Here is a 17,444-nt window from a genome sequence, read left to right as displayed (position 1 = left end):
CTAATTCAAAAAACTTTTAATAAATTGCAAATACAAGCAAGACAGAATAGCTGTGAGTACAGGGTAGGGGAGCACTGATCTGAGTCACGAAGCTCCTCGAAAGTGAAGCGACAGAGACCGGCTGCCCCTTAGGCCTCCGCAGGTTCATACAGCGGAGGACGCCTGGAGGATGCTCTCCTGGACTAGATAACCGTTTCTTCCTTCAGCAGTGTCTCCTTTTGTATGGAGCTCAGGTCTCCTCCCAAACTCTCCAGATTCTCCAGGTGGGGGACGCCCTGGGTCTCCTCGATACTCCTCCGGGAACTGGGCAACCAATGGCAGCTAAGGTAGGCTGTTTCTTGGAAGAGGCAGATGGCACCTGGGTAACAGCGGAAGTCTGGGTCAGGTTAGGGAGTGACATCAGGAATGCCCTCCTCGAGTGGGACCCCCTCTGGCCTGCATCCAACCTCCCTAGTTCTCCCCTCCAACAGAGAGTATTACAGAGACAGACGGAAAACAGAATGCATCACAAGGCAAGGCAGACGAACAGATGGGTAAACTCACAGAACCAGAGCCAGTGCTCAGGGTGTCTTAGCAACCGGCTAACTATTAATAGGTAAGAAAACAAGGTTTAGGAGAGGAAGGTCAGACACAAAACCCAGGCCTCTGGATGCCCCACTCAAGACTCCTAGCAAAGTAAAAGAAAGGAAAAACAGAACTGATGTCATAAATGGAGATAGCTTGAGTGAATAATAAATGCTGTGTTAAGGTTAAGGCTAAGGGAAGGACAACTTCTATGTTCTATGTGACAGCAGATTACATACTCTCCCACTGAAAAAAAACCCAAAAACTCGACAGAAGATATTTCCTCAGAAACCTATTTGTAAATAGAGCATCAAACTGGCATCAGGGTAAGGCATTCTTAGGAAGAAAACTCTAGTGAAAACAGAAACCTAGAGAGTTTAAGCAAGCATACAATCAGCCTTCACCGTAGGGACATACACTCAACCCAGGTGACCCTGAGTTTCCATTCTTTTGGGCATTTGGGACACAAAGTGAGAGGAAAAGCCCAGGGCCTGCTCAAGATGACCAGTCTAACAAGGGTCTGCCATATGGAGCTAGAACTTCAAAGTTACCTGTATTGACTGAGAATTCATAAACAGAGGCTAGCTGTTCTGTGGGTCTGCAACCAAATTCACAATACCTGTTGTGATCCTTGGCTAGTTGTACATACGAGCATCAAACAAGAGCAAATGCAAATCCCTTTTTGAAAAAAAAACACACTTTAAATACAGGCTTCAACGAGCTTCTACAAAAAAAAAAAAAAAAAAAAAAAAAACAACTTCAAGGAAAATGAATCTACAAACATACCAAGAAACAAGAGCCAGTAGAAATAGCAGCCAACGGACACAGACCTGCATATCATTCAGTTGTTAAACTTAAAAGACACAGAATCAGGGTGCCTGGGTGGCTCATTGGGTTAAGCCTCTGCCTTCAGCTCAGGTCATGATCTCGGGTCCTGGGATCAAGCCCTGCATCGGGCTCTGTGCTCAGCAGGGAGCCCGCTTCCCTCTCTCTCTCTCTGCCTGCCTCTCTGAATACTTATGACCTCTGTCAAATAAATAAATCTTAAAAAAATAAGACACAGAATGCAAAGTATGCTTAACGTGAGTAATAAAAAATATATTTGGAGAATAGATTAAAAAGTATAAATAAGGAAAAACAGCATAAAACTCACACGAATTAAGGGAAAATATAATTCCAGTTATAAAAACAGATTGACTTGAAATAAAAATGTAATGAATCGGTAAAGAAGCCCACCAGACACAGCTGGAAAGTGAATGGATGAAACTGAAGATCTGTAGGAGTTATTCAGAGGCAGCCCAGAAAGAAAAAGAGATGGAAAGCATGAAAAGACAGAGAGAGGCAGACATAGGATAGAGCGACAAAGTCTAACAGATGTCTTCCTGGCGTTCCGCAAAGAAAAGAGAGAAGGAAAGCACACAGACATTTAAAAAAGAGAGAGAGAGAGAGAGAGATTAAGATGGTTGAGAAATTTTGAAAGACCTTACTCCTCAGACTCAGTTCACACTACAAGTCATGACACAATTAGCCACACCCTGTAAGGTACCAAAGAAAGTCTGAGAGAAAACAAAGATTGCTTCAAAAAAGAATGATATTTTTAGAGTCAACAACAATGGAAGCGGTCAAATAAGAAAAAATAATAAAATAATATCTTGAATGCTTGGGGATACTGTCAACTTCAAAATGTAAGTTCAGCAAAACTAATTTTAATAAACAAAAATGAAAGGAAGAGGGGCGCCTGGGGGGCTCAGTGGGCTAAAGCCTCTGCCTTCGGCTCAGGTCATGATCCCAGGGTTCTAGGATCGAGCCCCGGATCAGGCTCTCTGCTCAGCAGGAACCTGCTTCCCTCTCCCTCTGCCTGCCTCTCTGCCTACTCGTGATCTCTCTCTCTGTCAAATAAATAAATAAAATCTTTTAAAAAATAAAATAAAATAAAATGTGAGTTAACTTTATTAATAACTGGATTTCTGGAAAGGTATGCTTTTGTAGCAGACCGTGTCTTTGTGGACCTTTCCACATGGCTTCGATTCTGCTTCTTGGCCTGAGAGATGCCAGCCACGTCTGTGCATTGTGTGGTCAAGCGAGGTCCATTGTTAGGCTGTCATTAAGCCACTTATAAAGACGGTTTAGAGGAGTTTTACAGGGGAAAAAATCAAAAGAAAAGTTTCCATCTATGTGTAAGCTCTGCCCCTCTGAAGCTGGCATCTGAATTGTCAGGGATGGTTCTTATCACGTTAAGTTGGAAGCAATGAGAAAGGAAAACAGTGCGTCTTGGGGCGTCTGGGTGACTCAGTGGGTTAAAGCCTCTGCTTTCAGCTCAGGTCATGATCCCAGAGTCCTGGGATCGAGCCCCGAATCGGGCTCTCTGCTTAGCGGGGAGCCTGCTTCCCCCTCTCTCTCTGCCTGCCTCCCCACCTACTTGTGATCTCTGTCTGTCAAATAAACAAATAAATAAAAATCTTTAAAAAAGCCAAAAATCAGGGCGCCTGGGTGGCTCAGTGGGTTAAGCCGCTGCCTTCGGCTCAGGTCATGATCTCAGGGTCCTGGGATCGAGTCCCGCATCGGGCTCTCTGCTCAGCAGGGAGCCTGCTTCCGTCTCTCTCTCTCTGCCTGCCTCTCCGACTACTTGTGATTTCTCTCTGTCAAATAAATAAATAAAATCTTTAAAAAAAAAAAAAAATAAAAAAATAAAAAAAAAAAAAATAAAAATAAAAAAGCCAAAAATCAAAAAACCAGGTCGTCTAAGTGAATGAGATTGAGAACTGCCTATAGGAAGTAGGCTCTATTGTACTTTTTCCCCAGCCTTTTAAAATTAATGTAATTTTCTCCATTTAAAAAATATACTTGGGTATCTTTATCATTTCCATTTTTTGAAAACAAATTCATTATTTTCAGCTATTGTTTTGATTTTTTTATTGTGGTAAGAATACTTAACATGAGATCTACCTACTTAATGAATCTGTAAGTGCACAGTACAGTATTGTTAACTATAGGTATTATGTTGTACAGCACATCTTTAGAACTTACTTATCTTGAATAACTGAGACATTATATTCATTGAACAACATCTCATTTTGCCCTGCTAGCCACGGCAACTACCATCCTACTCTGCCTCTATGACCTTGACTATTTCGGTCATCTCATATTGCACAATCATGCAGTATTTCTCCTGTGACTAGCTTAAACTAGAACAATTCTAAATCAAAATTAAAATAATATAATCAATAAGCTTGATCTAATGTTTATAAGTGAAAAGTTCCATTCAACATCAAACATCAAAATGGACCTCCAGGGGTGTCTGGGTGGCTCAGTGGGTTAAAAGCCTCTGCCTTTGGCTCAGGTCATGATCCTGGGGTCCTGGGATCGAGCCCCACATCAGGCTCTCCGCTCAGTGGGGAGGCTGCTTCCCTCTCTCTCTCTGCCTGCCTCTCTGCCTACTTGTGATCTCTGTCTGTCAAATAAATAAATAAAATCTTTAAATAAATAAAATAAAAATAAATAAATTTTTAAAAAAGAAAACAAACTATAAAATATAAAAGTTCAAGAAAGCTAAATGCTGGACCTTTGGAAAGACTAAAAACGTGGTAAATCCAACACAAACCTGGCAATGAAAAAAGAAAAAATTAAGTATGAAAAATGAAGCACATAACTACAGATACAGCACAAAATAAAGTTAAAAAAGAAAACATTTCAAGTAATTTTATGTCAATAAATTTCAAAATTTATACAAAATGTATAAACCTATAGAAATATATAAATTACCAAAACTAACTCAAGAAGAAATCAAATAGCTGAATGGTCCTATAGTCATTAAAAGAAACTGAACCATGAACTTAAAATTCTCTCACAGAGAAATACCATACTCCTTCTACAGACAAGCTTAGTTTATACAATTAAGTACTTAAGATGTTAAAAATGGGGGCGCCTGGGTGGCTCAGTGGGTTAAAGCCTCTGCCTTCAGCTCAGGTCATGATCCCAGGGTCCTGGGATCGAGCTCCACATCGGGCTGTCTGCTTAGCCGGGAGCCTGCTTCCCTTCCTCTCTCTCTCCCTGCCTGCCTCTCTGCCTACTTGTGATCTCTCTCTGTCAACCAAATAAATAAAATTTTTAAAAGAAAAAAAAAATGTTAAAAATGAATGAAACTTAGAGTTCCTTGCATTAATATGGAGGTTATACTGCTGTATAAACACAGTATGATTATACAAAGTTTTAAAGCAAGTAATACTAAGTCCTATAATTGTTAAGGACAAACGTGTGTACAGTAATGATGATTATCAGAAACTTCAGAATAATCGGTTTCTGAGGGGAGACAAGAGGACAAGATCACAAAGAGCCACATGGTTGGGAGGGGTGAAGACTTCAAGGATACTTAATATCCTACCATATTTCATAAATGTTACAAGCCCATTTTTTTCACGTTTCTGAAATGAGGATGTGCCTTACAGACTACAGCACCTTATAATTAATGATTCTTGGCATCCTTTTTTTCTTTCTCAGTGACATATAAATAAGAATGTAACTTACAAACCATGAACTCCATGAAAATATGGCTAATTCTTAAAACTATATGGTGGAAATGGGCATACAGTTTATTTTTAACCCACTGAGCTACCCAGGCACCCCAGCATACAGTTTATTTTTAATTATCTACTTCACATATGATAAATATTTTTACATATTCATTCATTACATATACATATTCAATGTATAATAAAATCAAGTTAAAATAGATTACGTCACAGGTCAGGTTAGTATAGCAGGAAGATTAGGGAAAAGGAAAAAATCAGATAGGATGGAGGGCATAGATGGTGATGGTCTATAAAGATAAAACAGGGGGCGCCTGGGTGGCTCAGTGGGTTAAAGCCTCTGCCTTCGGCTCAGGTCATGATCCCAGGGTCCTGGGATCGAGTCCCACATCAGACTCTCTGCTCGGCAGGGAGCCTGCTTCCTCCCCTCTCTCTCTGCCTGCCTCTCTGCCTGCTTGTGGTCTCTCTCTGTCAAATAAATAAATTCTTTTTTAAAAAATAAACATAAATTTAAAAAGATAAGACAGTAAGGTGATGGTGAGGTGAGGAAGATCACAGATTCCAGGACAGAGATAGAGACAGGCGCAGAAACCTGTAGGAGTCAAGACAGAATAAGGTAGAATATGAAATCTGGAGGTTGGTTCTAAAGTCAAGGAAGACAAGGGTGAGAGAGAGGGCTGAGGCTCCGGAGCAGTGCTGTTCTGTAGAACTTTCTGCACTGATGGAAATTTCCACATCTGCCCCATTCAATCAATATGGCAGTTACTAGCACATTATGATGTTACCAAACACCTGAAGTGTGGTTACCATGAGTGAGGAACTGAACTTCTACAAATTTCATTTTAATTAATTAAATAGCCACAAGTAGTTAGGGACTAGAGTTTTGGACAGCACCGCTCCAGAGCGTCCTCGGCTCCGGAATCCGGACAGAGGGCAGGGAGAGGGGCACCAGCCCCAGGACACTCACCAGCCACTATGAACAGAACGATGGCAAAGCCAAGGACGTAGTAAGGCCACTGCACGGAGAACTGGGGGGGGCTGGGCTTCATCCTCAGATTCTGGATCTCCAGGGCATGCAGCAACAAGGCCAGGAAGGCACAGACCCCTGCAGGGTCACAGGGAGGCACTCTTGCTCTCCTCCCGTGGTTCCCACCTTTGCTCTTAATCCGACAGAGGCACGTGGTCCACACCAGGGGGGGGGGGGGCTTCTGTGCGGAGGCTGTTTTCTCCAGCCCACACCTGTGCCCCATCAGAGCCGGTAACCTCTACCCCACACGCCTGTCTTTGCCTCCATCCCAACTCATTTCAGAGCCCATATGCCTCAGCTCCCAGGGGCCCCATAACCAGAAATCCCTTTCCCAGGTCCCCTCTATGCCCGTGCTGTTGGCTGACTCCAGTTGGGGCCCCTGGGTGCGATGCTTTGGGTGCAACTCAACCTGATTCTCCCACTGTGAGCATTCCACCTTCTCCCTGTGATGGGAGTCTCCCGGGGCAGGGCCTTGGCCAGCCTTTTAAAGCCAAGGTTCCAGGGGTGCCTGGGTGGCGCAGTGGGTTAAGCCGCTGCCTTCAGCTCAGGTCATGATCTCAGCGCTCTGGGATCGAGTCCCACATCGGGCTCTCTGCTCAGCAGGGAGCCTGCTTCCTTCTCTCTCTGCCTGCCTCTCTGCCTACTTGTGATCTCTATCTGTCAAATAAATAAATAAAATCTTTAAAAAAAAAAAGTCAAGTTTCCAAAGGGCAGAGATGGTGTCTTCCGTCCACTCATCCAAGAAACACTTGTATTTCACTCATATTCTATATTTCACTTCCACATTGTCATTCTGCACCAGATTCTATGACAGTGGCCAGGATAGAGATGATGGCCAAAAAAGAACCCCAGACTGATGACCCCAAGCCAACGCAGTAAGGGCTGTGCTAGCTGTAGTGCAGGGGCCCAAGCGTCCCCCGGGGAGAGCGACCGCCCTCCTGGGGAGCAGGCAGCCTCAGAGAAGGCAGCAGGTAAGAGGGGCCCTAAAAATTCCCTCTCTCCTGACATCACGGACACCAACCATCTCCCTGCTTTGGGGTCCCCCCACCCTGACCCCTTCCCAAGGCCGAGGCGTGCCTGAGGGCAAGGCCGGCCTGCCTCTTTCACACCTGTGAGGAAGCTGATGAAGGCTGACACCAGATTGTGCCTCCAGGTCCTGGGAAACAGTTGAGACGCAAAGGACACCAGGACGAAGGTGGTGAGGAAAGACAGGACAACCGCAGACAGCAGGAAAACGCGGCCGAGAATGATGTACACTGCAGGGGAGGGAAGCTGGGCTGCAGCTGGAAACCCTGACCGGTGACCAGGGACAGAGCCCCGCAGAGCCTGCAGAGAAGGCCCCCGGAGCTCGCCACCCTCAGTCCCACAGTGCGGCCTGGGACCACGGCTCCAACCCCACCACTTGGCCTCCGAGAAGGCTCTGGTTCCAACATTTTGTTCCCCATGACATGGAAGTGTATGGGGGGGGAAAAAAAACTAGATGGACAAACGGTCTTTTCAATAAACAATAAAAATTATAAAAGTTGTGTGTGGAGGGCGCCTGGGTGGCTCAGAGGGTTAAGCCTCTGCCTTCGGCTCAGGTCATGATCTTAGGGTCCTGGGATCAAGCCCCACATCGGGCTCTCTGCTCAGCAGGGAGCCTGCTTCCCCACCCCGCCTCTGCCTGCAGCTCTGCCTACTTCTGATCTCTCTCTCTCTGTCAAATAAATAAAATAAAATCTTAAAAAAAAAAAAAAAAAGTGGTGTGTGTCAATGTGCAGAATTGTATCAGTATTGGTCACCCTGAAATAAGCCCTTGGTAGAAAATCAGAACTTATGCGGTTAAGATGTTCTGAACTCTGGGGGGGTGGGGGGTAATGCTTATTTATTTATCCCAGTTAACAGAAGTAATGAAATAGATCTAAAGTGGCAGAGCCAGGGTCTCGACGATCCCCTACTATTGGCATGACTCAGACACACATTAACACACGTCTGTACGCCCTCCTAAGCACGGAGAGATGGACAGCTAGGGGCGGGACAAAAAGACAAAGGTATTGCTAAAGACCCAAATGTTCTAGAATCTACTCTGGGGTTAAACCAACGGTTCTCAATCGGGTGCAGTTTTATAGCCCCCGCCGGGGATATCTGGCCATGCTAAGAGGTCATTTTAGTTGTCGCAACTGAGGGCATCAATCGGGTCGGAGGGGGTAAAGGTGCCATTAACTGTCCTGCGTGGAACAGGAGCGCCCCCACAACAGAGTATCCAGCCGAAGTGTCAGCAGCGCCGAGGCTGAGGAGCCCCAGGTCGAAGAGCACACACAGCATGGCCCGTCTTCCCCAAAGAGGTTTCTCCTCTTCAGGAGAGAGTCCCTAAGGACCCTTCCCCAAAGAGGCTCACCCCTTTTCCAACACAGACATCCTCCTGACCTCCCTAAGTCCCTTGTAAAACGCAGCCTCAAGTGCATCCATGGCCCACTGGGCTCCTATCTGCCTGCTCTCCCTTGAGAATGTGGTATTCGGGCCTGAGCACCTTATCTGCCGGGTTGCCACCTGCAGTCGGACAGGTGTTCAGCACAGGCGACAAGTGGGGGCTGAAATCCAGCCTGGGTTCTCCTAACAAGGCTGTTCCCCAGCTGGGAGCTGGGCCCACCAAAAAGGGTCCCTTGTCGGAGAGCTAACAGCAGCCCTGGGAGGTGTCGGAGCCTCACATAGTAGGGCAAGACCCCTGCCCCTCCATCCTAGGTAAAGCCACTCCTACCCCAGAAATCAACTTCCTTGCAGACACATTTGCTCCTGACCCCGGTGGTCGACTTGATACTATTAACTTTTTGCTAGCCACGTACTTTCCTCTAACCTAGAGAGCAGAGACTCAGAAAATGTCCTTACGCACTTACTAAATTCTGTCCTCTCTGACTCCATCTGGTCCTCTGTCACCCAAGTCCCCCTGCTGGCCCCATCTCCCCCTGTCCTGTCCCTGCCTCCATCCTTCCTTACCTGATAAGGGTCGAGGCTTCCAGCACTTGATATGGAAGCAGTTCTCAAACAGGCCACTGAAAAACACCTCGTGGGACTCCTCGTTTACCAGCCGCACCCAGAAGGGAAAGATGGAGACCAGCAGTATGAGCAGGTAGCCCAGGGAGGTCAAGGCTGGGGCTATGGCCCACGTGAATCCCTTCAGATCCTTGTTCTCTAAAGTCATCATCACCTGTTCAAGGGAAAAGTGAGGGCTTCTCATGCGGAACAGGGGAAGGAGATGACTCCTGCAGAAATATTAGCACATACGTGAGGCTTGGGAAATGTTGATTTCGTGGCCTGGATCAACTTGAAAACCTTACAGACCACTTCAGCAGACCTAAAATATGCACGAAACGTTTTCTGCCACTGAGTCACTAGGGGATCTTGGGCAAGTAGGGTCCCTTCTCTGAGCCCCAATTTCCACCTCAATAAATGATGTTGGACTAGGCCAGTCCCAAAGCCCCGCCAACCCTAAAGTTCTCACCGCTCCATTCTGCTAACAATCACCCCACCTGCAAAGACCCCCTGCACTGTGCTCCACAGGCAGCTAACAGCCAATAGCTTTGGGGATTTCAGGATGACAATGGGGGTGGTCATTAGGCCGGGGTCTGAAGTGCAGAGAATGAGTGGGCTGCTCTCCCTGGTCCACACCCTGTGCAATCCCCCCAGGCACTGGGGCCTCTCCATGGTCCGAGGCAGACCCCCCCCCCCCGCCCTGCAGCCGGGGTAGGGAGTGTCTCTGAGGCTGTGGGACCCGCAGAGTGGGGGGTGCGCTCATGCACACACACACCCCAAAATCTGCTATTTATAAACGCGTGAACACAGCTACTCCTGAGTGCTGTCAGACTCGTTTGGAAACAGCCTCCTGCGCTTTCCCCTCCTTCCTGTCACTAGGTTCTCTTCTTCCCACCTGAATAATCTGTCCAAAGCTCCCCTTAGATCTTCCCTCCACCCCCCCAGGCCACACCACTCAGTCACCTCACTGCTGGGCCTCAGTTTCCTTGCTCTAAAATAATGGAGTCAGGCAGTCCCGAGAGCAGTCCTAGCTCTACAGCCCTCTGGTCGGAGCCATCCTGACCCCCGTGCTCCACGTGGGACCAAGTCCTCTAGACGCTGTCAGCAGATGGTCTGCACCCCGGCCTGTTCCCCCGCAACCTCAATTTGCCTGAAACAGGCTTTCGTGTTTTCCCTGCTTTGGTCACGCTCCATCACCACAGGACCCCTCCATCTCATCGGCCGTCTGCCCAGGAAGTCCCCAAGCCCCTACTCTTCCTGCCCCACGCACACAGGTCTCCCTCCCAAGCAGCCCCAGGGTGGGGCGGGGGGGCCCTCTGCCTCTCCCATAAAGCTCTGCTTGGCCCCATCCACGGCACCCAGCCCTCCCAGCCACGAGCCACCACCTGTCAATCCGTCCACACTTACCGGACGCCCCATGCCCAGCTTAGGCCAGAGGCAGCGATTCAGGGATGAAAAAAGGAACTTGCAGGCTCTTGGTAACTAGAGGGGAGAAAGACACAAAAAACAGGTCACTGGATACAAAGCTTTCCTCCCCCCTACCTGGGTGACTTCAGGGCCAGATGTACCCCAGCATGCCACCTCTTATCTGACCCCCCCTCCAAACGGGCAGCTCTCCAGTGAGGAGGACCTTGCCAGCCTTCTGGAACAGCCCTTAGCACAGGGATTAGACCACTGCACCCCACCGACATGCAACTTGGGGGATGCACTGATCTCGGCCAGACTCAAAGGACCCTAGACATGTTAATACAACAGGGAATCTGTAGACCCCTTTGTACTGTTCAAACGAAGAACAGGAGAGAAAGACCCACCACCGTCGGTCAGCACAAGGGCAAGGACCAGAGGCCCACACGGCTGCCCCTCCCTCCCACTTCAGGCCTCAGGCCCAGAGTTCAGCTTGGTGACTTTCAAATCGGGAACCAGTGAATTCTTCCTACTAGATAAGCCCATTTGCATGAGTGAGAAAGAGAGATTGAATGGGGGTGGGTGGGTTACAGAATTGCTAAAACTTTTGATTTTGCCAAAAGCATGCAAAACAGGAACACTTGGGTGGCTCGGTGGGTTCAGCCTCCACCATGGGCTGAGGTCGTGATCCCAGGGTCCTAGGATCCAGTCCTGCCTGGGGCTCCTTGCTCAACAGGAAGCCTGCTTCTCCCTCTCCCTCTGCTGCTCCCCCTGCTTGTGGTCGCTTTCTCTCTCTCTCAAATAAATAAAATCTTTAATTAAAAAAAAAAAAAAAAAAAAGGCATTCCAAACAAAACAAAAACAACTGTCAGTGACGCAACTATCACACTGTTTCAATTATTATTTTAAAAGGACCCAGGAAAGTAAAAGAGTTGCAGCTCGGTGGATCCTGAACCAGCCCGGAGCCGCGGGCCTGGGGGAGCTTCCTCAATCGGGGTTCCCTCTGGGAGAGTCCCTGAGCCACCCTGCAGCAGCCTGGATGCAGCCCTGTTCCCTCCCGAGGCCCCGCGCAAGCCCCGGGGTCAGCAGGGAGCTGTACTGGGAATGAAAGGGATGGACGAAAGAAAGTACATCTGGTCGGAACAGTGGGGGTACCTGTCAGGGCCACAGGAGCCTCAGCCCTTTCCCACCAGTGATTTGGGGCAACCTGGGCAGCAAACTGACCCCGGTTTGTTCAGAGGATCCTTCCTGCCAACAAGCTTCCTTGGCCCTTCTCTGGCCCCAAAGCCACGGGGACATTTTCCAGACCCCAAAATGGACCCAGATCTGACCATCCGCCCACACCCCACAGTGGGTCCCAACAGCCCGTAGGGTTCTGTGTGGCCTGGAGGTGGAGGGTTGGGGTCCCTTCTCACAACCCCTTATCCGCGGGAACACCCTGCCCCTCGCTCCCCCGCGGCCTCCCTTCCCGCCTTGCGAACCGTCAGAGTCTCCCGGTCTCCGGGGCAGGGCTTCCCTCCTGGAGGGCCCCTCACCCGCGCCTTGGTCCCCCGGGCCGGAGTTTCGAGCTTCCGTTGGGCCCGGAGGCCCGGAGCGAGAGGATGCGCGGTCTGCGGACGGAGCCCACGGAGCCCGCGGGGCGCTGCGGAGGGGGGCAGGGACCCTCCGGGCCTGCGACCGCAGCCGCCCGCCCCTCACCTGGCTCTCGGCTCGGCAGTCCCTGGCCTCCGCAGCTGTTCGCGGCGGTGGGTGCGCTGATGGAGGTGGAAGCGATCCGGAGCCGGGCAGATCTGAATTCGAATTCCAGCTCTGCCATTCCCAGGAGGGTGACCTTGGGTAAGTTATTTCTCCTTCCTGGGTGTCAGTTTTCTTATTCCTGAAACAGGAATGGTAATATAACTCCTCCTGCCGGGTGGCTGAAGGGGCCTAATGGCAAGTGCCTGGAGGAAGGCCCCAACTCCTCAGGACCCTTGATTTTTTTTTTTCCCCTGATTCAAAATAAAAGAGCTATAAAACACATTCTTGGGGCAACTGGAGAAAGTCTGAATATGGACTGCACTTCAGACAGTATTAGGGAATTAAATTCTTTTTCTTAGGTATGTTACTAGGGTCACAATGATGTAGAACCACCTTCCTCTTAGGAGAAGCATGACATTGTACTTAGGGGTGAAGGTTATATCCACGTTCACTTTCAAGTAATTCAGAAAAAAGTATATGGATAGAAAGCAGGTATCAGAAAACAGTAATAATTATTAATCTGAGTAATTATACTTTTTTCCAGCTTTTTGGCATACTGAAATCTCTCAGATAAAATTATTGTTTAAGAACATATACACAGCAAGGCGCCTGGGTGGCTCAATGGGTTAAAGCCTCTGCCTTCAGCTCAGGTTATGATCCCAGGGTCCTGGGATCAAGCCCCGCATCAGGCTCTCTAGCTCTCTACTCAGCAGGGAGTCTGCTTCCGCTCTCTCGCTGCCTACCTCTCTGCCTACTTGTGATCTCTTGTCAAATAAATAAATAAAATCTTTAAAAAAAAAAAAAAAGGACATAAACACAGCTGGATGCTAAACTCGGGTTTATCATTCAGCCACGCAGTATCTCAGTGCTTTCTCCAATGACAGATAAGATGTTCACTGCATACAGTCCTTACCCTCATGGAGCTTGCAATCTAGCACAGAGACAAGTAACTGAATAATTCTTTCTTTTTTTTTCAGATGTTATCAGTGCACAAAGGAACATAGCTATAGGGATTGTAGAGGCAAATACGGTTCAAGGGAAGACCTGCAAGGGGGCAGGATTTCGACGGAATCTTATCCCCGATAGGGGACTGCATTGTGCAAAGGTTTTTACTGGCTCTACAGCAAGAACTGCTATACCGGGCACACACGTGTGCACCTGCACACACAGAAAAGCTTCACTTTTGCATTGCACTCAAGGAATGCAAATATTGTCTATCCTTCTCCGGTCCTGCCTAATGTTTTCTTTTACCCTCAGTACTGGTTGCAACTTACTATGATAAATTAATTTATGACCCATTAGTTGCTTTGACTTACATTTGAAAAATACTGTGTTCAGGGGCCCAACAAATTTTTAAATGACTGGAAGGAGTACCCCCAAGAGGACTGAGGAAATCAATGGGCAGTGCTGGGACGTGAAGGGTCTTGTAGAATTTCATCCTAAGGGCCACAACAGGTGAGATGAAAGCAGTCATGTTTGGATGGCGGTACCCAAATTCCTCTTCCTCCTCCCACCTTCCCTTTGCCCAGACTCCTACCTCTTTAACCAGAGCACAGGAAATGCCTCTCACCCAGGGGTCCCAAGGCTATATACACAGCAAGGCTAGGGGCTACCAGGCCAGCCACCACTAGGACTGGAAATTCTAGAATGTGTGCATAGGTTTAGGTTATAGCATCCTCTAGAAATATTTTAATATTTTCCCAGCTCCAGGGTAGAGGATGGACAACGGAAGAGTAATTGCCTGCTGGAAAATGGGGTGACCCCCCTGAACTGGGGCTCTGACTTCCCCTAGGCTCTGTGCTTCCTTCGGCCAGAGTTTCAAAGGGAAAACCCAAGCACCCAAACTGTAGTTTTACCAGGTACAGAACTGGGAAGTGAGCAGGCGTCTGCTCCCTCCCCACCAGACCGAGTGAGCTTACTGCCCTCAGGGAACCCCCCCTCAAAAGCTGGCTCCAAATCCAAGGCCAGAGCCCCCTCCCACAGCTCCTTCCTCCTGGGACACCCTGTCTCCACTTTCACATGGGGCCCCTGATGCACTCCACAGTCCCAGCCCCGTCCTCTTACTAGGCTTTAGTGACTGAGGCACAGATCCTTTGTGGTCTTTTTGTGTCCTTCTCTCAGCACCTGTAAAGCATTAATATCCCCTGTCATGGGTTCTCAACCTTAGGTGCACATTAGAATTACCTGGGAACTTGCAAAATGCCAATATCCAGGCCAAACAGCACACCATAAAATCTCTGAGACTGGGACCGAGGCAATAGTCTTCTGAAAGCTACCCAGGTGATTCCAGTATGCAACCTAAGTTAAGAATTGCTCTAGGGACGCCTGGGTGGCTCAGTTGGTTAAGCAGCTGCCTTCGGCTCGGGTCGTGATCCCAGCGTCCTGGGATAGAGTCCCACATCGGGCTCCTTGCTCAGCAAGGAGCCGCCTTCTCCCTCTGCCTCTGCCTGCCACTCTGTCTGCCTGTGCTAGCTCTCGCTCTCTCTCTCTCTCTCTCTGACAAATAAATAAATAATCTTTAAAAAAAAAAAAAGAATTCCTGCTCTACTCTACTGGGTCCTGTTGCAGCTGGGAGGTATGAGGGACCAGGAAGGTAGGGTTACTATGGCGTCAGGTGACCAGTCATCCCCGTTCGCCCAGGACTGAACATTTCCTGGTGTGGAATGTTCAGTACTAAGACAGAGAAAGGCCTAACCAACAACTGGGCTGAGTGGTTGCCCTTGTGTTTACCTGAGATCTAAGAGCTTGGTCAGTTGCCACTTGTAATGGTTGTGCCCAAAGAAGCAGAGCCCCCACTTTAGTGTTTTGTTTTTTCTTTTTTTTTTTTTTTAACATTTTATTTAAGTAATCTCTATACCCAACATGGGGCTTGAACTTACAACTCCAAGATCAAGTCACATGCTCTACTGACTGAGCGAGCCAGGCATCTCCCCTGACCACACACACACACCAACCTCAGTGCTTTTGATGCTGCTAGACAAACTCTTTTCTCCCCTTTCCTGGTCTCCACAAATACCTCTGCCCTTTGAAGCCTGGCATTTGACCCCACGCACTTGCCTTGTCCTGGGGTGCCCCTCTCTGTTATTCTCCGCCAATCAGAATCCTGCCCAGCCTTCAACCCCAACTCATCAAGCCCTGCCTTATCCCTGACACATCTCAAGACCCCACAGAAGGAAAGAGCCCTTTCTGTGGTGAAGGGCATGGGGATGGATTCAAGGAGGGTCATGTGTCGAGTGCTTAAGTGGGCACTTGAGCTCAGACCCGAGCTCACAGAGGGCAAGTCCATTCTCAGGACATCCAGATGCAAGGCGGTTCTTAGAGCAAGGTGACCCTCAGTGAGTGCTGATAACCACCTATCGATTAAAGAGGGTGAAAAGTAGAGGAGTGCAGACAGGAGATCTGAAATAAAGAAGACTGTGGTGTCTGGTAAACAGATTCATTCCAGAGCCATTCACTCAGTACCCGCTGTGTGCACAGCACCAGACCAGACTTGGGGGCTATGAGACTGGCAATTTTCCATTTTAAGAGTCCACATTGTAAGTATAATTTTCATTGATAGCTTAGATAATCATTAATCCAAACTAACTGGAGGAAACATAATCTGATTTTTTGTAACCAGAAATGAGCATTTACTTGGAGTGCCTGGATGGCTCAGTCGGTTAAGCATCCAACTCTTGATCTCAGCTCAGGTCTTGATCTCAGGGATGTGAGTTTGACGGCCCTCACCCCACCCCACCCCAACCCCCGCTGGGCCCAGCATGGAGCCTACTTTAAAAAAAAAAGAAAAAAAAAATTTTTTTTTTTTAAAGATTTTATTTATCAGAGAGAGAGAGAGAGAGCAAGCACAGGCAGACAGAATGGCAGGCAGAGGCAGAGGGAGAAGCAGGCTCCCTGCGGAGCAAGGAGCCCGATGTGGGACTCGATCCCAAGACGCTGGGATCATGACCTGAGCCGAAGGCAGCTGCTTAACCAACTGAGCCACCCAGGCGTCCCGAAAAAAAAAATTTTTTAAAGCACTTACAACAAAGTAGATAGTTCTTTCAGATACCTAACTTAACAATATACTACCCAGTAGAGGTGTTTTTGGAATTTCTTTTTTTTTTTTTTTTTTTTGGTGAAGATTTTATTTATTTATTTGACAGACAGAGATCACAAGTAGGCAGAGAGGCAAGGCAGAGAGAGAGGAGGAAGCAGGCTCCCCGTGGAGCAGAGAGCCCGATGTGGGGCTCGATCCCAGGACTCTAGGATCATGACCTGAGCCAAAGGCAGAGGCTTTAACCCACTGAGCCACCCAGGCACCCCTGGAATTTCCTTTAATTATTAAAATATTTGGGCTAGAGGCGCCTAGGTGGCTCAGTCGTTAAGCACCTGCCTTCGGCTCAGATCACGATCCCAGCGTCCTGGGATTCAACCCCATATAAGGCTCCCTGCTCAGCGGGAAGCTTGTTTATCCCTCCCCAGCTCCCTGTGCTTGTGTTCCCTCTCTATCTCTCATAAATTTAAAAAATCTTTAAATAAATAAAATTAATTAATTAATTAAATTTTCATGATAAATGGGTGCTCAAAGTTTTTTTTTAATTTTATGGTTCCCGGGACGCCTGGGTGGCTCAGTTGGTTAAGCGGCTGCCTTCGGCTCGGGTCATGATCCCGGCATCCTGGGATCGAGTCCCGCGTCGGGCTCCTTGCTTGGCAGGGAGCCTGCTTCTCCTTCTCCCTCTGCCTCTGCCTGCCACTCTGTCTGCCTGTGCTTGCTCTCGCTTCTCTCTCTATGACAAATAAATAAATAAAATCTTTAAAAAAAAAAAAAAATTTTATGGTTCCCAACTGGCTCAGCTCTTTGATCTTGGGAGTCATGAGTCTGAGCCCCACGTTGAGTGTAGAGATTTCTTAAAAATAAAAAATATTTTTAAGAATTTTATCCATTATTTATCACACTATTCAACTGCTTGGCTATTCAACCTTTTCCTGGACAATTACACAGTAGTGAAGCTCTGTCTCAGGTTATGATTTAAATTTTATTATGAAGGAGTTTGAACCGTGACTTTTTCTCAAAGGAAATCATAAAAATTATTTTTTCAAAAACAGCCAGAAATTAACCATTCCTCTCTATCTAAACTGAAAATCAGTGTGTACTTGTTCAAGAACAGTAAGCACGTGTATGACTAGGATTCGATCAG

General features: G+C 47.8%; 1 protein-coding gene across 3 annotated transcripts in view; it reads right to left on the bottom strand.

Moving 5' to 3' along the window:
- The window catches only part of TMEM225B (transmembrane protein 225B), a 38,239-nt gene continuing 20,795 nt past the window's right edge, over positions 1 to 17,444 (bottom strand). For 2 of the 3 annotated variants that reach the window (XM_059155239.1, XM_059155241.1), the window contains 7 exons: positions 12,229 to 12,406; positions 10,534 to 10,608; positions 9,091 to 9,301; positions 7,227 to 7,373; positions 6,058 to 6,195; positions 1,184 to 1,242; positions 1 to 358 (listed from right to left, as the gene is read on the bottom strand). In XM_059155239.1, the coding sequence (XP_059011222.1) occupies positions 230 to 358; positions 1,184 to 1,242; positions 6,058 to 6,195; positions 7,227 to 7,373; positions 9,091 to 9,301; positions 10,534 to 10,608; positions 12,229 to 12,406 (937 nt within the window). In that variant the 3' untranslated portion in view covers positions 1 to 229. The remainder of the gene's footprint in view (positions 359 to 1,183; positions 1,243 to 6,057; positions 6,196 to 7,226; positions 7,374 to 9,090; positions 9,302 to 10,533; positions 10,609 to 12,228; positions 12,407 to 17,444) is intronic. The other variant, XM_059155242.1, reaches the window with a different exon arrangement.

Source organism: Mustela lutreola, chromosome 17 (genome assembly GCF_030435805.1).
Source record: "Mustela lutreola isolate mMusLut2 chromosome 17, mMusLut2.pri, whole genome shotgun sequence".
NCBI lineage: Eukaryota > Metazoa > Chordata > Mammalia > Carnivora > Mustelidae > Mustela > Mustela lutreola.
This window is presented reverse-complemented; position numbering and strand designations above follow the sequence as displayed.